This window comes from Cebus imitator, unplaced genomic scaffold, assembly GCF_001604975.1.
Source record: "Cebus imitator isolate Cc_AM_T3 unplaced genomic scaffold, Cebus_imitator-1.0 Scaffold39, whole genome shotgun sequence".
Classification (NCBI taxonomy): domain Eukaryota; kingdom Metazoa; phylum Chordata; class Mammalia; order Primates; family Cebidae; genus Cebus; species Cebus imitator.
In genome coordinates this window covers 1,592,385-1,615,551 of record NW_016107354.1, presented here as the reverse complement: position 1 = coordinate 1,615,551, position 23,167 = coordinate 1,592,385, and the positions used below count along the sequence as shown (strand labels likewise).

Below are 23,167 nucleotides of genomic sequence, written 5' to 3'. Positions count from 1 at the left end.
TGGCTGAAGGGCGGAGGGCAGGGTGGAGGCCCAAGTGAGGCCAAGGAAGGAGTGAACGCCCTTGGGGCCGGCACTTTCTTGGCTTCTGAACTGCGTCCTGGCAACCAAGAAAAGATTCCAGGAGTTGACTAGTAGCACAGTGGAGGAGTCCCGAGGGATGAAAGACGCTGACCTGTGCGACCCTTCCAAAACCGGAGATTCCTGCTCAAAAGCAAGAGATGGAATTCCCCTAAAGGAGGTAGCTGCCGACTTAAGTGCTGGGACTGGCGGCGCGCCCTCTCTGGGAGCTTCGGGTCTGGGGCAGCCTGCGCGGGGGCGGGTGGAGACCCAGGCGCGTCCCTGGGGGCGGGAGCCAGGGGCGGCCAGCAGGTGGGGCCCGGGGGCTGGACTCCGCCCCCCGCTCCCGCCCCGTTGGTCCGCGACCGCCCAACACCGGCCCCTCTCCAGAGCCGGAGCGCGATTGGTGGCGGCGCTTGTCGCTCGGAGGGGGCCGGGCCGCTCTGCTTCGCGGCTCTACCCGCTGCCGCTGCCACTGCCGCGGTCCTCCGAGCAGCGCGGGCCGGTCGGACCGCCAAGGCAGCTGGCGTTGGCGATGGGAAGCGGCGTGGCCGCCGACACAGGCAGTGGCAAAGTTTCCCAGACGAGCACATCTGGGCGCGCGGCTGCGGGCCACCCGTGACCCCTTTGGGAAGGGCTTAGGGATTTTTAATTTGGAAAAAAATCCACCTGGTTTTCTTTGTCAAGCTCTCTCCGGGTGGCCAGCGGCAGGAGCTGCAAACTTGGGCACGGCGGCTTCACCGGCAGCGGACTGGGCTTTGGAGAACCTCGGGACTCAGGTGCTGGGGCGCCCAGCGGCTCCGGACGTGCTACGGGGTGTGAGCGCGGGGGAGTCCGGGACGCGCGACAAGGAAGGGCCCCCGGGAGCTCTATATGGAGGAAGGAGCCCAGAATGGTGTGCACCAGGAAGACCAAAACTTTGGTGTCCACTTGCGTGATCCTGAGCGGCATGACTAACATCATCTGCCTGCTCTACGTGGGCTGGGTCACCAACTACATCGCCAGCGTGTATGTGCGGGGGCAGGAGCCGGCGCCCGACAAGAAGCTGGAGGAAGACAAAGGGGACACTCTGAAGATTATTGAGCGGCTGGACCACCTGGAGAATGTCATCAAGCAGCACATTCAAGGTACGGGCGCCCCGGAAACTTGGGTCGCGCATGAAGCCCGGGAGTGCCCCGCGCGACTCGGGGTGTGCTGGGGCTGGTGCGCATCAACTCAGCCACCGCGGGGCTCGGGGGCGGCAGACGCGCTGTAGTGGTGGGGCCTGCGTGTCAGCTCCTGCCGGCGCGGGGGGACCCTTCATGTCTGCTGCCGTGCGCGCTTCCCCGGGGCACACGTGTGTGCGCAGGGCTGCACGCGCGGGAGTGTGCAGCTAGCTGGCGGTATGGGGGCGCGCTGCGCACGTGTCCAAATGTGCGTGTGACTCTGGGCTGCTTGCTCGCGGGCTGTCGGGATAGCACACAAGTCCGGCTCAGTGTGTGTGCGTGTGAATGTTTGTGTGTGTACACTAGAGAACGCGCGGGCAAACGAGCTTTTTTAGCCACTGTAGGCGTCAGGCGAGACGCCGGCTCGGCGGCCCTGACTGTTGGCGGTTAAGACCAGCAGGCTGCCGGACAAGCGAGGCTAGGAAAATTGCGTTGTCTCGGTCCCAGCCCCAGCTTCGCTGTGCTCCGTCAGTAGGCGATGGGGGATGCAGGGGGTCCTCTGTGGTTGGAGGGCCTTTTGAACCTATAGCAGTCCCTACCTACCCCCACCACAACCCGCGGGTTCCGGACCCTCTCCAGGAGCAGGTGGCAACGCCGGGAAGTAGCGCTGGAGCCTGAGCTCTGTCCACTGTGATGGTGCCTCCGCCCAAGACTGGAAGAACACGCCCTGGGCTGCGCCTTCCGCGCGGAGCCGCCCGGGACCAGGTGCCCGCCGATCCCGCCGGTAGCTCCACTCTCAGGCCCTGGGAGCAGCCGGGGCGGAGCAGACAGACCTTGCTGGGTTGGGTCTGAAGTGTAAGGCTACGCTGGTTGGGTGCGCTCCAGACCAGGGCAGGGGTCCAAAGGGAGAGTGGGGGTTGCAGGGCGCTCTCCCGAGGCGACCTGGTCAATGAGCTGTCAGAGGAAGGGGCTGGAGTTCCGGGCGCCAGGAGCACTGGTGCCGGCTGTGCACACACATGCGCGCTCACGTCCACACTTCTTCGCCTCCCCGCGCCCCCTGCTTTCTACCAGGCGTGTGAGCTTCTTAAGGGCAGGGCCGAGCCTAGTTCGCCTGGAAACCTAGCAAGCCCACTAGGCTCTGGGGCCAGCGCAGGGCAGACCTTGGCAAAATCAAGTTGACCTGAAGGCTGCTCCTTCCCTCCCCCGCCCCCAGCACGCCCTTTTGTTTACACGTGGATGTCTCAATTCCAACGCTTTCACCTGCTGCCATTGCCAGAGTAGATAGAGATGGCTACTTCGTCTGAATTTAGTGTTTCTCCAGGTGTCCAAAATAGTTCCTTCCCAGGAGGGGAAGATTAAGGGAGGTTCAGCTGAGTGCAAGAGGGGCGTCCACACCCATAGTGCGTCCTAATGACTTCAAAACAAGCCCATGGCTTCAGCCCCTCCCCAGAAAAAAGGGACATTGACAGCTGCTGCTTCAGACCAACCTCTGCCTCTCAACCTGGCACTGGGCTTGGAAAGCAATTTACCTATCTGTGGGTGCCTGCTGCTGTTGTTTCTTACTAGTCCTTTTCTATCCCATAGGTCTGGATTGACAATTAATCAGCAATAGAAGTGCTGTGTTTCCCCCAGGGTGATTCAGAATGTTCCCCGGGAGACACAAAGCTCTGCCTTACTTTGACATTTCTAGTTTGACGACAGATTTTGAGAGATTTTCATTCACAGATTCTGTGTGTGTGTGTTCCTGGAAAATGATTCTCTTGTGCTTTTCTAACTGGTCAGGCAGGAGGTGAGCAAGGTACTGCTTTGGGAAGCATTCAGGGGATGCTATTAACCCCTGAGCTTGTGACGGAGTGGGTGCCTGTCATGTGGAATGTGGACCATGTCACATGATTTCTAAGCTTCAACATGGAAACAAGCATGATGTTGAAGTTGAAGGGAAGCGTTGTGATTTTTCTCCCCAGAAACTTTATTGTTGTTCGGCACTTTCAAATCTATAGCTGAAAAATTTGAGAAGGTAGATAAAAAGAAGAGGCAAGGTCCTTAAATCATGCATTGTTCCACTTGTACACGTGCAATGACTCCTGTGGGTATTCAGTCTCAAGACAGAGGGCCAAAGCTGCAACCTATAGGAAGGTAGGGAAGGGTCAGTGACTTGGAAAGACTGGAAATGAGGCAGGCAGGGGCAGAGGTTACCAGGTTGGCTGTGCCATGATGGTGTAGTGATGACCACAGCTCCCTTTGTGGTACTGGAGCCATCCTTAGCTGGCATTTAGGGAACAGAGGTAAAGGGCCTATCAAATTTGCAGCTGATTAAGTACAGGTGTCTGAACGCAGAGGGTGGTAAAGGACAATAAGATCAAGCTCTTGTGTTTGATGGTAAGGCTTTTTATGTGTACCCCACTACCAAGTTCCCTCTAGTTAGCAGAGCCTTTTGAACAATCCAGTTTACTTTGCAGAGCTGGAGGGAATAAGAGGTAACACTAATAAGAGCTAAAATTACATAGCACCTAGGATGTGTCAAGCCCTACTCTTAATGCTTTACATATATTGACTTATTTAATCTTCACAACCTTATGAAGTAGGTAATATTCGCTCCATTTTACAGATATGGAAACTGAGGCAGGGAGAGGGTATATGATTTGTCCAGGATCACACACTGGTACTTGGTAGTACAGGGATGTAAGCTCAGCTAGTGTGGCTTCAGAAGTCTAAGTTCTTACCCATATACCAAACTGTCGCCCAGAAGTGCCCCAGGGTTCCTTGGAGTCCGTTGACAATGGCAGAATTGGGTATCAGAGGGAGAGACCTTAGAGGATGGGCGAGGGGTGAGGGAGGAAACTCCATAAACTCAGGCTGCTCTGGGTTTTGCTTTGTTTCATGCCAAGAGACAGAGGTTCCATGCCCTTAACTAATATTTGCCAAACACGCAGGACAGTTCCTGGCACGTTCTACAGAAAGTAGTTGCGGGGTGAAGCACAGATGAATGAATGAGTGCTGATGCCCAGGGCTGCCTTAGTCATTAATGAAAGTGATAGCATTCTCCAAAAAAGATGTTTTGCTTTGGAGTCTTGTTCAGGCTCCTCTTTTCTTTAGAAGGAAAGTCTCCTGGAAGCTGCAAATGTCACAAAATGTTCTGCAGGATGTTCCATAGGACTTGCAATTAGAAGAGGCTTTGGAGTATCACCCCAGAGATCTGTTCTAGTCATGACTGAAAAGTTTATTTTCCTCTTGGGGGTTGCAGTGATATTTCATTTTAATTTGTTTTCTGATTGAATGATTTAATTAGATGGTGTTTGGGAATCTCTTGGGAATGTAAATTGCAGTTTTGATAATTTTTTTTGACCAAGTAGATGTTAAATGAGAGGGTGGATAACTTATGATTATTTTTTAAAAAGGCATCCTGGGGGTTTGGAAACACCAAGTAAGTGTTAGTAAGGGTCAGTTTCATTCCATCTTAGGAGTAGAAAGATCTGATGGCTTGACATGGCGAGGTGGATGAAGCACAGTTTGCTAAAGGAGGCCTCGATGTTGGAGAGTGCAGGAAATGGAAATGTTGATTCAGTTCTTATTTTGGAAGTTCAGTAAAAATAAAAATAGTTTCTTCTTTTCTTAGTAGCTTTCTGAATATGTAAAAGAATGTGCCAGTGTTTCAGAAAATATTTAAAAATGCATAAAATTGCCCATAAATCATTCTACCCTAAAAATCAGTCTACATTTGGAGCATTTCCTTCTAGCTTTGTTCATTTGCCTCCATATTTCAAAATGAAGGTGTAGTCATGATTTATGTGTAATTTTATATTCTGCTTTGTTCACTTTGCTTTTTGTTAAAGAAGCACAGTTTTTTTCTGGAATTGCTACATAGTTTACTGGTTCAGCATTTATCTGTTGGAGACCTAATGTGTGCCAGGCACTGCGCTGGGAAAGCGGTTGGGGATTTCAGCGGTGAACTGTACACTCAAGACACTGCTGTAGTACATGCACTCTTGGTCCCCGTCACAGTGGACTTGTTTTCAAAGGACAAAGAATCCCTCTGAGTCAACATGGTCAGGGCTTGAGCTAGTTAATAGAAAAATTGGTTAAAGAGGAGACTACAACAAAATATTACATACACACATTACATATTTTTATTTTAATGTTATTCAAAATGTACATTTGCTTGCCAGACTTTTGATATCAGGCCACAGTTTTGTCTTTGGGATGGGTCTGCCGATTGGCCTTCTGTTTATCTTCCTTGCGCAAACAGCTCCGGTAGTGTCCTGTTTACATCGTTTGATTTCTAGTTCTGTTTTCTTTAAAATTCATTGGAAATTTCAAGGTGCTTATGAAGCAGTCTAAGTGTAGTAACCTAAACTGTGATGATTTTTGTCTGATCCTTTGCAATGGTTTTGCTCACATATAATTTGATTGCTATTCTTTAACTGACTACCCTTATAAAGTCTTTGCCAAGCACTTAGAACTTAAAGTAATTGTCTTAGAAACAACTCTGATCTTTTTAGCAGTCATATTTCATTGGTTTATATAATATGTGATTAGGTTATGCCATTACAGTGACAAGTACAAATAGTGTAAACACGTTTGAGAACCGAGTGGATGGCTAAGTGTACAACTCAACTGTTTGCAGGAGCTGTGGACAGTGGTGCTAGAGACAAATAGGCTTTGTTTACAGAGGGAGTGGAAAGCGTAGTTAATCTGGAGAATTGATTAAATGAAGAGTTTCTAAAGAGAACTTTTATTGTATTTTTAATGACTGAATAGTATTCTGTCATCAATATAACATTATTGATTCAACCACTTCCCTATTATTGAACATTTGTCTTGCTATTATAATTAGAGCAGAAATGAACATCTTCATCTCATTGTTTTTTTGAATTATTTTTAAGGATGTCTTTCCAGAAGTGGGATTACTCCTGACTCAAAGAGTCTGAACATTTTTATGAAAGATTGTTTTATCAAAAGGAAAGCCTTTCTTGATAGCCACCAACAGTATATGATTGTACCAGTGTCATGGAGCCTGGCCAGCATCGGGTGCTATCATTCATTTTTTTTTGAGCAAATGTAATCCCTGTTAAATGCTCTATTCTTTTGATTTGTACTCCTTTGATTACTCTAGAACTTAATATCCTCCCTGCCCCTTATGTTTGCTTTTATCTTGTGGGACTGTTTGTGTCCTTGATCATTATTCTCTAAGACTATCAGTGTTTGGCCAGGCGTCGTTGCTCACACCTGTAATCCCAGCGCTTTGGGAAGCTGAGGTGGGAGGATCAGTTGAGCCCAGGAGTTCAAGACCAACCTGGACAACATGGTGAGACCCCCATGGACAAAAAAAAAGGAAAAAAAGGAAAAAAAAACTGTCGCTGTTTGTGATTTGTGTATTTTACATTCTTTTGAATAGTAAATATTTTGCCTGTGTTATATGTTACATACATAATTTTAGTTTTACATAGATGCCTTAGGCAATAGTTTTCAAACTGTTTCCAGGAGCCCTAAATTTCTAGAAGGTTTGATGTGGGGCCTGATAATTAAAAGGGTTAAGTGGGGTCTCCAAGACTCTGCCTATAGGTACTCCCTCCCCTCCCTGCAAATAACGCAGCTCCTCTGTCTTCTGTTTTCTGTTTGGCATTCTGTAAAATATTTCATTTAAAAAAAAAAGGGTCTACTTCTTTAAAAAAAAAGTTGAAAATAACTGTTTTGGGAAAAGAGGGAAGATCAGACCGTTACATTTTTTTGAGGGATGATGGTGGTATAAAGAATTCAGGAGAGTAAATATACCTAAAAGGAAATTGAATTCCTGGGTGGTGTTCTTGTAACATCTATTTACCCTTTGGAATATCATGATTAATAATGTATTACATTATATGACTAATTTCTAAGCCCATTATCTTACTTCATTGAGTCAAGATCATCCCAACATTGGAGAAATGGGTTATTAACTGTGTTTTGTTACACCAGGTCGGTAACAGCAGGTTGTTCGCCATGACTACAAATCATTTATCGTCCCTAAGAATCAGTAAATGTCCTGGGCTTGGATGTTTTTCTGTCTCCTATAGCTTTTGGATGTCACTTAGAATTGGCTGGTGTCCTTCTCATCTGATCTTTGACTTGGCAGCGTTTGTGAAGAAGAGGATATGATATTTGCTGAGTGCTTGGAGTTTATTTGAGGAAAGAGTGTCATTTAAATAGTAAAGCTATTTGTCCTCTGGAATGAACTGTTGCATGTGAAATTATATTAGTAACAGTGATTGATATTTTGGGAGAGTTCAATAGCAGGATTTAGGAGTTGAGCCTAATTACCTTTGTTAATAGTTCAGAACTACAGCTTTATGAAGAAGAAAAGCCTTGCCAAAAAACACAACTTTTCCCCATGACCAAAGAATCTTCATTTTTAGCCAGAAGTGTGTAGGCTGTAAAATAAATGAATTCCACATTCTTTCCCACTCACTTGACATAAATTGTTATTTGCCCTTGATAAGTAGGTTGGTGGAGAATCTCAAGGAGAATTCAGAATGAAAAATGTCAGAAAGCCACAGTCTGGTTTTGTCATTTATGAGGGCCTTGAAGGTCAGCTTTAGTCACTTGGGTTAGGCTGGTCTGTGTTTTCCCAAAAGTATTCGTGGGATTCAGAGCCACATACAAGTCTACTGGAGCGCCTTCATTACTGTTTCTGACCTCACTTCACTTGAGTAGCTGCATGAGCTTCATATGGTTTGAATGTTTGTCCCCTCCAAATGTCATGTTGAAATGTGGTCCCCAGTATTTGAGACGGGGCCTAGTGGGAGGTGTTTGTGTGAATGGCTTGGTGCTGTCTTCCTGGTAATGAATGAGTTCTTTCTGTATTTGTTCATTCAAGAGCTGGTTGTTTAAAGAGCCTAGCTGCTGCTGTTCCTCCTCTTCCTCTTCCTTTCCCTCTTTTCCTCCTCCTCCTGCTTCTCTCTCCCTCCCTCTCTCCTCTCTCACTCCTCTCTCACTAAGTGACATACCTGCTTCCCTGTTACCTTCTGCCATGATTATAAGCTTCCTGAGGCCTCCCCAGGAGCCTAGCAGATGCTGGAATTTGAACACTTGCAGAACTATGAGTCAAATTATAAATTTATAATTTTATAAATTACTCAGCCTCAGGTACTTCTTCATAACAATGCAAAATGGACTATACAAGGCTATTGTCTTGATTTGGGGCTTGAGGGTCTCCTTCAGTTTGTAACAGAAAGCCAAGCTTGGCTTTTTTGTTATCTGGGTTTGTTATCTAGGAGACGGACAGACAGGTTGCCCTATAGAGAAGCACATTGCTGAGCAGCCCAGCTGGAGGTGATGTTACACAGAAAGTTCCTGGAGAAAACACCCAGCTGAATGTGAGTGATAAATGTAACCAGAAAGCAGCATGGTAGGCTCAGGTAGACATGGAATTATGTATGAAGCTCAAAGGCAGAGGCCATACAGGTTGGATAGGCACTCAAATCAGGAGCAAGACGCAGAGTGCCTGAGGTCCACTGGTGACTAATCCACCTTCACTGAATGGTGGGCCATGATGTTTATGCTGGCCTGGAATGTCTCTTGAAGGCTGGAGCTTCTGCCTTGGATTTAGCAGGGATTTGGTTATTTCATGGCTCCTACAATTGTTACCTTATCGAATCTCACTTGCTTTTGGGGTTAGAGTGAGCTCCATCTGTAATGCAATGCTTGAGTCCAGGGTCTTTGATGTTCCCCTTCCTCACACACATGCCTACATGCAGGGCCTGTGCCCTGGGGCAGGGCTAGGAGGATGACCCTCCTAACACATTGCATTCCTTCTCATGCCACCCTTTCTTTTCCTACTTGAGAAAGCACATTAGTATGCAAGGGAATGTAACAAGCTTGAAATCCCTTTAATTTATTAGAGTTAAAGCTAATCATTCATAAGCTTTGGTACTTAAATTATTGTTACTCACTAATCACCTCACAACTGTTCCACAGCACGGTGTGTTGTGGCAGGGATTGGGAAGGACTGCTGTTCTGGAATCTTCTCTGTGGATCTGTACACCTTTTTTAGACCCCTGTTGTTCCAGTGTAGCCAACTGGAACTTTAAGCAAAAAGATTCTTGGTTATATGAACACTTAAGCTTTGGTGGTTTTTCTGGCTACATGATTACGGATTAAAATATATTGCTAGACAGATCATCCCAGTGAGTATGCAGTTTGGAGACGTAGTTCTCTTTTGCTGCCTGACATTCAATTTCAGTTTTGTGAAGGTTTGTTTTTGGGAGATGAGGCTGTCCTTAATGATGCTAGTGGAAACCCGTCAGTATCCAGCCCCAATACACACTAAGTGGCTTCCTGTATGCAGCCACTGCTAAAATGGTTTTAGAGCAAACAGGCATGCTTTGCTGCACTACTTTCTATTGCCACTGTCCTTTAAGAGCTCACAGAAATACAGTGTTGGGGAAGATCCAGAGAAGTGGCATCTACACCCGTCACCTTGGGACAGGTGAGAACAATGAAAAACGATGCCTACAACGGAGGCTTGTGGCCAGTTCTTTGGCATGAATAGGTTCATTCTACCAATGCACTGAGCCTAAGTCTCAGAGCAGAGTTCCCTGATTAAGATTGTTGAGCACTGCATCTTAACAAGCTCTGGTGTGTTGTTGGGCTTCCCCAGCCTGACCGGTGCAACCATTTCTGTCCCCTGGGAACTTAGAGTTCAAGGCCATTGAGATCCCAGAAGAGCAGGAAGGTAAGTCAGGGACTCTGGCAAGACAGGACTTGAAGCTTGGCTTAAAAAATGTTGTGCTAATGGCATCTGGGGATTTAGGAGAACAGTACTAACATTGCTTAGGCCAATGGATATAAGTGTTAGAAAGCTAAGGAGAGATTTGAAGTGACAAATGAGAATCCTAGCCAAACCCTTGATTTATTTTAAGAGCAACAGGCATATAGAGAATTAAAGATTGATTGTATCAAGGGAAAGGAGGAAGAGAGCTACTGTACTTCAGTGTGTCAGGGACTGCCCAGGTGCTGCCCAGGCACGATCACTTGATTTATTTATTTTAATGAATAAAATTGTAATTTTAAAAATTAGTGATTCCTTTTCATCTTCACAACATAGTAAGGTAGAGCGTATAGAGGTGAGAAAATGAAGACTTAGAGAGTTTGTCCAAGGTAGGTCATGGGGCTGATGGGTGGTAGAGCCGAGAAAGGAAACTAGCTAGAAAACCAGGGCTGTCTACAGAAGAGAAAGGAGGAGAAACGTTTCCCGTAGAGAGGAATGGGAGATCATCTTATCAAAGATGGTGTTCAAGTATAAGCTCAGAGGCCTCAGGTCAAGTGGGAGGCTGGGGAGAGAGGGAGCCAGGCAGGGGCTTGGTCTGCATTTGTGTCCACAAGGAACCTGGAGGTTAGGGTGGGCAGCAGTAGAAGGCCCTGCTCTGGAAGGGTGAGGGAGCAGTAGCCACAAGGCCCTGGACAGCCTTTTCTCCTAGGTCACTGTGTGGCCTCCAGGAACTGGTCCTTGTCAAAAAAGCCGAGTGTTCCAGCTGCAGGCTAGAGCTCTTTCAGATTCATTGTGACTTTTGAGCACCTACAGTGTCCCAGACATGGGGCCAAGTGCTTCCCTGGGCCCTGGCATAGTCACGCGTCTTTCAGGGTGACCAGTTCATCCTGATGTGCCTCACACATTCCCTGTTTTGAAACCAAAAGTCCCAGGTCCAGGGAAGTCTCCCATTCTCTGGGCAAACCTGGATGGCTGGTCACTCAAGGCTTCTCTCAGTGGTGAATTCTGTTTGGTGCTAACTCCTAGCACCGGGATAAAAATAGCCTCTGTGATTGTGCTGCGTCGGTCTTTGCTATCTGCTCTTGAACGTTGACCTGCTTGAAGGTTACAAAGAAGATGGTGAGGGGTCCACAGCCCCTACCCACACAGGCTGCCGCCTCTCTTCTTTGTTATTCCTTCTGCTTTGGCATTCTCTGGCTCAGCTGTCTGAGCCTCTCAGGATTTGGAAAGGAAGAAACAGTTGCTGTAAAGGAAAGCTCTAATAAAGTGGTTTGGGCACAAAACATCAGCAGCTGTTTATTTGCGCAAAACAGTAGGAGTCCGTATTAATAACCTTGTGAGTTATATGCTGGGAAGTTAAAAGTAAGCAAAAATCTTACTCAAGACCCACAATTGTAACTTTATTTCTTTATTGAACTAATCTCTCTTCTGTTTATGCTGGTGACATTTTCTATTATCCATTTGGAAGATCCTTTTTGATCTTCTGTTACAGATTTATTTAGCTGTGCCTTTTTAGCATCCTAAGGCAGAGGGGATTTCTGGTTTCTCTTTATTGCAGTTATAATGTTTTGTGTTGATATGGTTCCTGCCTCAAAGGATTTCAACAAGCGGGACAGGCTTTGTCTAATTAATCATCATATTTCCCTGACGGGAGAGAAGGAGCTGTAGAGGCAGGGAGGGTCTTGAGAAGTCTTCAGACCTGTCAGTTCATGGGCTTGGAGAAGTGAGCCTTTTAACATTTTCGTTTCTCCCACTTCCAGATCTCATTTTAATAATAAACGGATCCTCTGATTTGCATTAGTTTCTAAGAGTAGATGGAGGAAGGCATAACATGTGGGAATTTTACATAAAATGTCCAACTTGATAATTGGGCCAAGCCTTTTATTTTATGAGAACCTGGGGATTTATGTTAGAAGAGGAATCCAGTGGAAATTGTATGGAAGAGATCACTCAAAAATGGGGGGAAAAACCAGAGAGGAAGGACTATAGAAAAATAGGTCTGAATTCATCTGGAGAAGTGGGAGGAGGAAGGGAATTAATGTTTATTGAGCAACTGTGATGTGCTAAATACTTTATACCTGTCACCTCATCTGTACTGCATAAGCAGGGCTGTGGGATGGTGTTATTACCCCCATTTTACAGATGAAGACACTGAGGCTCAGTGACTGTAAAGAACTTATCCCAGGTTCAGCAGCTAGTAACAGGCAAAAGCCCATTACCACTCTTAAGCTCCTTAGAAGGGGCTAAGGGCCCTCTTGTTTTTCTGCTCCAGTGATGTTGATCAAGAGAAAACAGGCTCATTCCATTCTCTTAGCAGAAACATTGAGATGAGACTGGAAGAAAACTTTCTGAGAGTAGTGAAGCCCTGAGGTGGGTTACCAAGTGGCCATTTTGGCAGCCTCCTTTCCTGGAGAGGCAGGAAGATGATGGTGCCAGGAGCTGAGCTGGGCTCAGTTCTCCGGAAGACTGGCAGAATCTAGGTGTGGCATCTGCGGCCAGCCGCATCGGTTATTTCCCCCAGGAGCAGACTTAGCATGAACAAGATCATCTCTTCCACTCACTGAGGCCATAGCTTTATTTGGGCGTCCTCTAGGCTCAGGGCATGGGGTGGGATAGGGGACCATAAGAGAGGGACAGGTCTACACGAAGGCAATGACAGATACGGCCAGGCCTTCCAGGAACCTCCCATTTAATTGAGGGAATGGAATATTTGGAGTTAAATGTATGAAATGGTGGGCCCCTTGCTATGTGCGCAGTTACAGGAGGTAGAAACCAAGGCTAGCGTTGTTTATTGCAGTATGAAAATGGGGAAATAAAACCACCGTGAGCAGTTGGGAGAAATTGCAGATGTGCTTCCAAGTTCCCACTCTCCTCAATGTTGGCTGGAAGTTTGACAGTAGCCTGGGATGTACCCCTGCCTTCTTTTGGTATGTGCTCAGATTCTTCCCTTCCTTCACTGAGCAAGCATTTATTGAGCACCTGTGCTGGGGATATATCAGTGGAATCAGGACAAAAATATGAAGGACTGCAATTAAATGAGGAGGTAGTTAGGGGCTTTGCTATAAGCAAAGACGTGAAGAAGGTGAGGTGTGCACCATGTGTATGTTTAGAGGAAGAGAGTGCCAGGTGGCGGGAACCGCCAGTGCTAAGCCCCTGTGGCTGTGGCAGGAGTGCGTCTGATGTGTTTGAGAAACAGTGGCTGGTGTGGCTAGAGCAGGGTGATGGTGGGAAAAGGGGGTAGGGGAGGAAGCCAAGAGGGGCTGGCTGGGGAGTTGGTTGTGCAGCCTCAAAGACCACTGTGGAAGGAATGCTCTGGAAGGACTGGGGAGTCAGCAGGGGGGGCAAGCAGGGAGGCTCAATGCAAGCTGTTTTATGGCTGCTTCCTGGGTACCTCTTGTGGGAGCGGCACTGTGCCAGGCACTGTGGGAGATGATAAAATGCATGCGACACACTCCTTTTCTTTGAAGAGCTCATAATCAGGCTGAGAAGACACAACAAGAAACACTTAAGGATCTTTTGCAAGCTAACTCATGAAATGAGGGTTGAAATTGAATTCCAGAAGAACGAGTTGTCAGAATAGACTTCATGGAGGAATAGGGGCTGATGACACATCTTTGAAGAATGAGGAGGATTTAAGGGAGTGGAGTAAGAAAGATTTAGAGAGGGCAAGTTTAGTTATGAAATGAAACCAACAATTACCTTGATGAGGGAAGCCTGAGCCTCTCAGCCAGTGTGGTGGAAAAGAGGGTGCAGGCAGTCATGAGAATCAGTGCTGCCACTTACAGTTTGGGTGACCTTGGGCAAGTCTCTTCACTTGCAGTGCCTCAGTTTCTCCAACCACAGAAATGAAGACAATCACTCTTTAACCATTATAGGATTGCTGTGCTGATCAAATGAAGTGATGTACAGGCAAACACCCCCACCCTGAGTATCAGGTGGGAGCCACTGGGGACAACATGTTCCCTTTTTTAGTCTTCCTTCTTTCCCTCTTTCCATTCTGTTTTTACTTGTTGGAGCTCACAAAGAAAATATGCTCAGGAATGTATTTTCTGGTTGTAACACCTCATATATCAGATTTAGCCCTAATTCATTGCAGTTAATTCGGTCTTTCCCAGGTAAGTCAAGCCTGAGATGGTTTTAAGTTAGGCTCAAGGTGAGCCCAGACTAATGCTGCTCAAATCTTCTCAGCTGAGACGTGTTGGAAGACCTGCCCTAGGGTGTCTTGATATCACTGACCCCTGCTCTGAAGTTCTGAGCGCTCCAGACTGGGGGCCTGCCCTTGTTTGTGGAGAAATATTTGTTTTGTGAAACCCACTTGGCATTGCAGTGGGCAGCAGACAATGCCAGGAATGTGCTGTGTTGGTTGAACCCTTGGCTAGTGGCAGAGTCATGCAGGGTGTTCAGTTACCTGGTGGGCGAGTCTCATTTCCCAGCTCCTTGGTGGAGAGTGTCTTCTTGAGGAAAGATTTTTCCCTTTCTTCTATCTCAACTTTCAAACCAAATTGAAGCCACATCAGCCTATCTTCCTGCCAGGATGAATTTGATTTAACTCGAAGCAATGTGACTTATAATTTCAATTGCAGGCAGGAAGGTGTGATTTAAGACAATTGTCAGGAAGATTCAATTTAATCTTGTCTTTCTTCTCCCTCTACAAAACGTGCATTTTGTTGCATGATATAATTTTGATATACATTCTTTGCAATTCAGAGATAGATGTAGTTCACATTGGGAAGGTACGCCGGACACTATTTTTATAGCACTTATCTATTCAAAGTGCTTTTAAAAAAGATTTCTTTCTAGTGGTAGCAGAAAACTGAGGGATGGTTTTGCTTCTTTACTAGAGAGAATTGTAGCAAATCATTCTCAAATTTCCCAGGCAATAAACTATTTCTTGATTAACAGGGATTATTTTGGTCACTTGTTAAGATACTTGCCTTAACGAAACAATAAAAATAATTATTTACCAAAATGGAGCAGTTGTGAATTTTGCTTATTTTTCAACAAGAGCCAGCTGTTTTTAGCAAAATTTAGGCGTAACTATTTTCGAGTTTGTAATTACTTTAGAAACAGAAAGGATGCATTTATTTTTGTAAATAGAAAATTAAATGCCTTATTTCATTCTGGCCAATAGTGGAAACTTTTAGTATTATGTTGTGCAGCTCAGTGCAGACGCTTTCTCTTTCCTCATGTATCAGCAAAGAAGGGCAAACCTTCCTTCCTTTGTGGTTCTCGTATCATATCCCACTTGTGAAGGCTCTAGTCTGAAGGATCTCTAGTTAGAATCAGCAGATAGTACAGTTGCAAATGACATCAGCATCCTCACCCTCAAACTGTTTGCTGAAGGATCGAAGACCCAGTGTGCAACTTGGTGACTACCCTGAAGACCTTCTACTGGGTCCTGCAGGCCTGGGGTAGAGTCTAGGGATCCTGATTTGAAGTCTAGACAATTTCCCTCTACATCCGGTTACTTCCCTCAACCTCAGGAGAAACTTGTGCGGCAGGAAGAAAAATCCTTACTTGTTTGTTATCAGATGAAATCAGGTGCTTATAGGACAAAGAGGTGGACAGCCTTTCAGGGTTTCCCTTGGATGGGGTCTCCCCTCCCTGGCCTGCTGACCAGGGCCTGACTTCAGGTCCAGGCCATGCCTGACAGCTCCCGATGATGCTGCCTCCGTATCTGGGAACAGAGCTTCTTCCCAGCCCCTCAAACCAGAGTGATAATTCGTATAGTCGAGGGGCAGAGATTTTAGATCAAGGAGAGGAGAAATGAGAGAACATTGACATTCATCAGCCATGTACCAGACATTTAGCACTGTTTAATCCACTTCACATTATTTAATCCTTAAAATAAGGCTGTGAGATCATTAGCCCCATTTTACAGATGAGAAAATCATGCTGTTCTGTAATTATTAGTCTGTTTTTCTCATTAGACTGGGGGTTACTTAAAGGTAGAGACTGGGCCCTGTTTTTCCTGTTTTCTAGTTTGTCACACAGTGCCAGGTATTCAGTGGGAGGTAGGTAGGAGTTTGTTGAGTGAATACATGAATAAATACACTAGCCTGCCTAAAACATCTCAGTAAGGGGTGGTGCTAGGATTCACATCCAGGTCTCTGGCTTTACAGCTGTCTGGAAAGGAGCCAAGGGACAGAAGAGCTGGTTCTCATTTTGGCATGGGGGTGGCTTCTAAGAGGCTGGTCTATGCTGTGTCTGCCTTTTGGGCCAGGGACAGAACGCCCATACTTCTGGGGTCTCTCTCATAGCACCTCATAGCTCACACTGCTGTGTCAAGATTTAATCAAAGGGAAGCTGAAGCTCAGTGGTATGTGTGTGCGTGCATGTATGTATGTGCACGTGCGTGTGTGTGTGTGTGCAGTGTGCTTTCCGCACTGAGATCCCCCAGAGATCAGCTGGTGAGAGAAGCCTGAAGCCTTCAGGGTACCCTCGATGTCTTCATTTTAATAAAGCTGTCACTTATGGTCACCCTCAAACTAAAACAATCTAGTGGGTACAGAAGGGAAAAAGTAAACTGCACAAATCAGAGAATAATGTGAGAAAAGATGCAGACAAACAGGGCGTTTCTGGTTCAAGAGGAGAGAGACAGCATGGAAGCCATTTTCATTGACATCTGAAGAGTCCCTAGAAGGGAGAAAGCATAGCTTCGTTTCCAAGAAAGGATACAGAGTGCTTGGGGACCCCAGAGGTAAGAGGAAGTCGGCCTCTGGCTTTCCCTCTGAAGTGGAAACGGAAGCCCTCCTGTTCACCCCGAGGCCTGTGAGAACCTCAGAATGGACTCCACCACCTCCAGGTGTCTTCAGGGTGGCAGTGGCTGGCAGCCTGGCAAGTTAGGACTTGCTGTTTCACACTCAGGCGAGAGGTGACAGGAAAGGTCTGCAGGGGGGAGGAGGAGGAGCTGAGCAAGGGCAACCCCGGGGTCAGGAGAGGGCATTTCTTGCCTGCCCTGTGGAAATTCCTTGAGATGGCCCAGGTGTCAAGCTGGGCAGCCAGGACCTCCGAGTTATCTGGTGGCCACCTGGGGAATTGCCCACGCATGGGTGTGGGTCTGCGTTTGGCACTGCAGGCCCTTTTCCACCCTCCTCAGGCAGGAAACGGACACAGCAGGAGTTCATCCGCAGACTCTGCCTGTCGGGACAGCACAGCCCATTAGCAGGGGCCTCAGACAACTGTGATTTTTCTTTTCCTATTATTCTGATACTTTCAATTTGAAAAGAGTCTTTTCGGCAGTAGGGTGGACGAGGGCATAGTGGACATAGGGGAAAAATTGAAAATGTCATTTAAAAAGGAGTATTCCATTCTTTTTTTTTTTCTTACCTCGGCAGACAGATGGCTGTCTCACCTTTTTTTCTCACCGCCAGGAGCAGTAGCCGGTGGGTCAACCGAGGAGAGCAGTGATTTTATTTTCCTTTTCATTTCAAACAGATTGTGTAGCCCTTGGGGTGTGGGCGACCAGCGGAATGAAGCTATGGGCTGGGAAACTAATTACGCCTCCCTGCATGGCTGAGCTAGTTAATACCAAACTGTCATTGAGGCTGATTCTTCCCTGGGGGCAGAAAAGCTTCCCAAATTCCTTATCTCTCACTCTTTGCCTTTTGGGTTTTGCCAGTTTCAGAAAACAGGAGCAAAACTTAGGAAGCTTCTCAAAGCTCTGAAATGGTGTTCTGGATTCTGGTTGCTAAGGCTGCGTTTTGATTCACATCAGCCTTCCCTCCGCCATGCAGACTTGGTGCCAGGTGGGGCCTAGAGTCACTTGGACTTGGCTCAAATCCTGGTGCTGCCTCTTACTTGTGTTGCCAGAGGCTGCCTGGGTGTCTAGGGCTGGATGCAGATTGCTGGTCCTCCCTGTCCCTCCCCACTCCCCCGCAGTGTGGGATCCGGAATGGGCGACCTGAAGAGTAAGCCTGTCTCACTTTGCTGATTCTGAAACTGAGACCCAGCTGTGTGGATGGCGTGGTCAGCACAGTGCCACTGATGGAGACCATGCACAACAAAGGAGAATCAGACATTCAATGATGCTCTTAATGGATTTTTAACTTATTAACCAAACCAGGACAATCTTTGAAAAATGGTATTTTAGTCTATTTGGGCTGCTGTAACAAAATACCGTAAACTGTGTGGTTTATTAATAACAGACACTTATTTCTCACAGTTCTGAAGGCTGGGAAGTCCAAAATTTAGGTATAGCAGATTCTATGTTTGATGAGGGCCCGATTTCTTGCTCATAGATGGCACCTTTGTGTTTCACATGGTGGAATAGACAAGGCAGCTTTCTGAGGTTCCTTTTATAAGAACAGGCTCCACCCTCATGACCTCGTCATATCTCAAAGGCCCTGCCTCCTAATACCGTCACCTTAGGGGTTAGGATTTCAACATATGGATTTGGGGAAGAGATACAAGCATTTAGATCATGGCAAGTGGTAACACATATATGAATAAGGCATACTTATTTAATTTATGATAACAAATGTTATACTTTGCAATAACTCTGATTTCAGTAATTTCTGTCCCCCTTTTCCCCCCTCCGGAGACGAGACCTCAGTCCATGCAGCTCCCAGCTAGTCAGATGTCTCAAATAACACTGGATCCAATAAAATTCATAGATCTTTTTAAGGAGAGAAAATGAGTTTTAAATATGGAGTAGAAACATTTAAAAATACAGCCTTTGTGACAACATGAAGATTATGAATATTCAGTTTGGACACAATCTCAAGCAATTAGGCAGATGCATGTTTCCAGGGAGGGTATGTTGCTCTGATGGTTGAGGGGATGGGGGCTGTGTATCATTTCAAAACTGGATTTCCTTGGAGATGTCAAAGTTTGATTTTAGGAAAATATGGGAATGAAGTATCAGAGGCAGCCCTATATGTCCCCCAACCTTTGGCAGGCCGCACTGCCCTTGGCCACATCCATAAAATTAGGCTTTAGCTGAGAAGTCTGCTCAGATCCAGAAACCTCTCTAGATTCTGAATGCTGAGGTGGTAACTGAGCCAGTGTTGAAGCAAAACAGTCTGTTTACAGCGTTGGAGGATGGTTCTTATGTGGCAAGACTCAGTCTTGGCTGTTGGGTATTACTTGTTTAAAGCCCAGTTTTCTCCATGTTGAATTCTCATTAGAATTAAATTGATTGTCTTGGGAGAAGAACCAAACACAAATTGAAATAGTTTTTGGTAAGACAGAACTGGCCCCCTTCAAAGAAGACTTTGTACCAGCCAATAGTCCCTTTTAGCTTTTCAAGAGAACCAGAGTTTTTAACAATTTTATATTCCCAGGTTATATGGGACAACTAAATTTTAACTATTGTGATCTATTTTCCCTAGAAACCATGTAAATGAATTGTAAATTCTAGTATTTCCAAAGTTTGCCACCCATTTTGACTCCTATACATGGAAGCAGCACAAAGGTGTTACCAGACCACACACCCCTTATTTTTAATTCAGAAAATATGGTCAAAGTGAAGTAAACAGAGCATTGATAAATAGAGCCAGCTGTTCTCTAGATGATTCTCTCTTTTTTTGCAAATCATAGGGGATTAGGGAAGAACTGGAATGGCAGTTTAAGGAGCTCTGTGGGTCCTCTGTCCAGTGAAACAACATAACTGGTGAAAATTATTAAAAAACACCCATCTAAAGTCCCTAGAAATTGTCCTGAGGATATACATCAAATGAAGAAACACTTATTCAAGAAAATCTACTAAAGTTTAGTAATAATGGCAAGAATCTGGGGCATTTGAGCCATGACCCCCACTACCTTCCTCAGTTCCAGCTCAATAAAACAGAAGCTGTCCTCTGGACAGATACAGACAAGAAGATGGAGTGCTCCTTTCCCATAGCTTCCATCTAGGGCTATATTTTTCTCACCAGAAGGACCAGGCCACCAGGATTTCTCATGTCTCCCTGCTCTCTGTTGTAGAGCATGGTTGAGTGGTTGGAGCTGCCCCTGCTTATAGGGTGGAAGCTTTACTCTAGGCTGAGAATACCGGGCCCTGATTGCCCTGATCCCCAGCTCACATGTAGGGTGAAGAGACAATTCAAGAAGATCAGGGACTACCATCTCCACTCAGTACCATACTCATAAAGCAGGGATGTCACTCTGAGAGACGTAGGCTGCTATTCCCAGCCATAATTCCAGATCAGTGGTGTAGAGATTCTGCCCAGGGATAGAGGCAGTCTGCAGGAACACAGAGATCTGTAGCTTTTGACTTTATCTGGAATGGAGTATGAGGAAGTCCAAGCATAAAAGCAATTTTTGAGCATTTAAGAGGAGGCTAGTAGCTCCATAATAGCAACAGAAGAAACAGAGTAGGCCAGCTAGACAACCTAGCACAGTAAGTTTTCCCTTAATGCTGTTAATAGGTTCTTGGAAATTGTGGCTTTAAGCAAATCAGGCAGGTCCTCAAATAATGTCGTTTTCTTCAATGTTGTTTTGTTATAACATTGATGAGAAAAAAATAGGTTTTGTTATATGTCATTTTGGTTAAAGTCACAGTTTTCAGGAATCTATTGATGATGTTAAGTGAGGACTTACTGTAGTTTAACAGAAATAATCAGAGAAAGAAACATTTCCTATGGTCAAAAAAAGCCTCAAAAACTGGCCTCAAAGACAATTCCTGCAAAAACAACCCCTGCAAAAACACCCCCCAAATTTAATTGGACTAGACTGTGGCACAGGTTATGCCCAAAGGCACTTTTGAAAACAGTAGAGCAATCAGGTAGTGACCAGTGGAGGTGAACAACTGGAGGTGAAACCAATAGGGCAGTCCAACCGGAAATGTGACAGGGAGATGAGCAGTAGAGACTGTCAAAAAGAGCTCTGCTAAAATCACTGCCATCCTAGGAGGTTTGTTAGGGAGAATCAGGGACATTGTGCACATGCCCAGGCTTTTACCCTCTAAGAAGTAACATTAGAGACTACACACTGGGGTGTATGGGGGAAGGGCTTCACTGAAGTAGTCTATCCAATGCAGTAAACAAGTATACAGTACAACAAGAAGTCTGCGAGTGGGGGATTAATCAGAATCTAAAGTGGGTAAAATATAGTATTTAAAATATCTGGTTTTCAACAAAAATTGAAGAGGTATCAAAGCAGATCATAGAAATTGTCATTCGGGGACCAGGATGTTAGACCTACCAGCAAAAGACAGCCAAGTAGCTATTAGGTATTTGTTCAAAGAACTAAAGGAAACTATGTTGAAAAAATTAAAGGTATCATGAAAATGTCTTATAAGTAGGTAATATCAATAAAAAGATAGAAGTTATGAAAGTAATTAAGTGGAAATTCTGGACTTGAAAAGTATAAGAAATGAAAAGAAAAAAACACTGGCGGCACTTAAGAATATATTTAAGTTGGCAAAAGAAAGTATCAGGAAATTTGAAGATAAATCAATAGAGATTACAACATCTGAAAAAAAGAATGAATTGGAGAATTATGGAACACCATTAAATATAGCAATGTTGTGTTTAATGGGAATACTTGAACAAAAGAAAGAAAGAAGCCAAAAAATATGTGAAGAAATAGTAGCCAAATACTCCCCAAATCTGAGGGACAATATTAATCTTTACATCCAAGAAGCTCAACAAGGTTCATATAGGATAAGCACAAAGAAATCTACACTCAGACACGTTATAGTTGAAACTCTGAAAGCTAAAGTCGGAGAAAATCTTGGAAGCAATAACAGAAAGACCACTTACCACTTACAAGAGAATACTGATAAGATTAGCAGCTGAACTCTCATCAGAAACAATGGAAAACAGAAGGCAGTGGGATGATATATTTAAAGTGCTGAAAGAAAAAAAAAGTTAACCCAGGAAGGATTACACAGCAAAACTGTTCTTCAAAAGAATAATTGAAGACAAAATGAATATAAAATAAAGTCATTACCAGATAAAAACAAAAAATTTATTATTAGGTTCACCTTACAAGAAATACTACAGAATGCTCTTCAGGCTGAATGTGAGTCACACAGGTCAGTAATTCTAATTCACAGAAGAGACAAACAACAACACTAAAGGTAATTATATAGGCCATTATAAAAAATGATATATTTGTGTATTTCTCCTCCTTTCTTCTCTTAACTGACTTAGAAAGGAATTGCATAAAACAATATGCAAATGATTGTATTGCTGAGCTTATGACATATAGAAATGTAATATATATTAACAAGAGTCACAAAAATATGGAGGAGGGAATAGAATTATATAGGACTAAATTTTCTATATTTCACTAGAATTAAGTTAAGGGACTTGGATGAGTAAAGAGGTATATTGTAAGTTTCAGACTAAGAAAATAAGAAATAGAGTTAAAGATATTCTATTTAAAATTTTTTTTTTTAATTTTTTTAAGAGATGGGGCTTTGCTATGTTGCCCAGGCTGGAGTGCAGTGGTTATTCACAGGCATGATTCCATTACTGATCAGCACAAGAGTTTTGACCTGCTCCTTTTCCAACCTGGGTCAGTTCATCCCTCCTTAGGCAACCTGGTGGTCCCCTGCTCCTGGGAGGTTACCATATTGATGCTGAACTTAGTGCAGACACCCAATCAGCATAGCACACTACAGCCCAGAACTCCTGGGCTCAAGCGATCCTCCGACCTCAGCCTTCCAAGTAGCTGGGAATACAGGCATGTGCCACCTCACCTGGCGAGTTAAAGATACTCTAAATGTTCTCATCACAAAAAAGATAAGTATGCGAGGTGATGAATATGTTAACTTGATTGAATTACTTTACAGTGTATTCATATATTAAAGCATCACATTGTACACTGTAAATATATATAATTTTTACTGGTAAATTATATGTTAGTAAAGCTGGGGAAAAAGAAATGTTAAATATTATTAAGGAAATTAAAATGTTATACAAGAAAATATTGACTTAATGCACAAGAAAGCAGTAAAGGAGAAAAGGAACAAAAAGTACATGAGATATAGAAAATAAAAAGTAAAATTTCAGATATAAACCCAACTCTTTTAATATTAACATTAAATATGAATGAATTAAACTATCCAATTAGAATGTAGAGATTGTCAGACTGGATGAAATGAAACTATCCAATTGTCAGATTGGATGAAATTAAACTATCTAATTAGAATGTAGAGATTGTCAGATTGGATTGAAAATTGGATGAATAGACACTGTCAACAGGTGTATATCTACACTTTTGATTGAAAGTGTATATCTACACTTTTGATTGAAAGACATAAATAATTTGAAAG

At 44.6% G+C, this 23,167-nt stretch overlaps 1 protein-coding gene across 1 annotated transcript in view; it reads left to right on the top strand.

Annotated features, from left to right (window-relative positions):
* The first annotated feature begins 479 nt into the window (after positions 1 to 479).
* GALNT18 (polypeptide N-acetylgalactosaminyltransferase 18) overlaps positions 480 to 23,167 on the top strand; it is a 369,718-nt gene continuing 347,030 nt past the window's right edge. Inside the window, exon 1 of the mRNA XM_017525727.2 lies at positions 480 to 1,184. Within this exon, the coding sequence (XP_017381216.1) occupies positions 950 to 1,184 (235 nt within the window). The 5' untranslated portion in view covers positions 480 to 949. The remainder of the gene's footprint in view (positions 1,185 to 23,167) is intronic.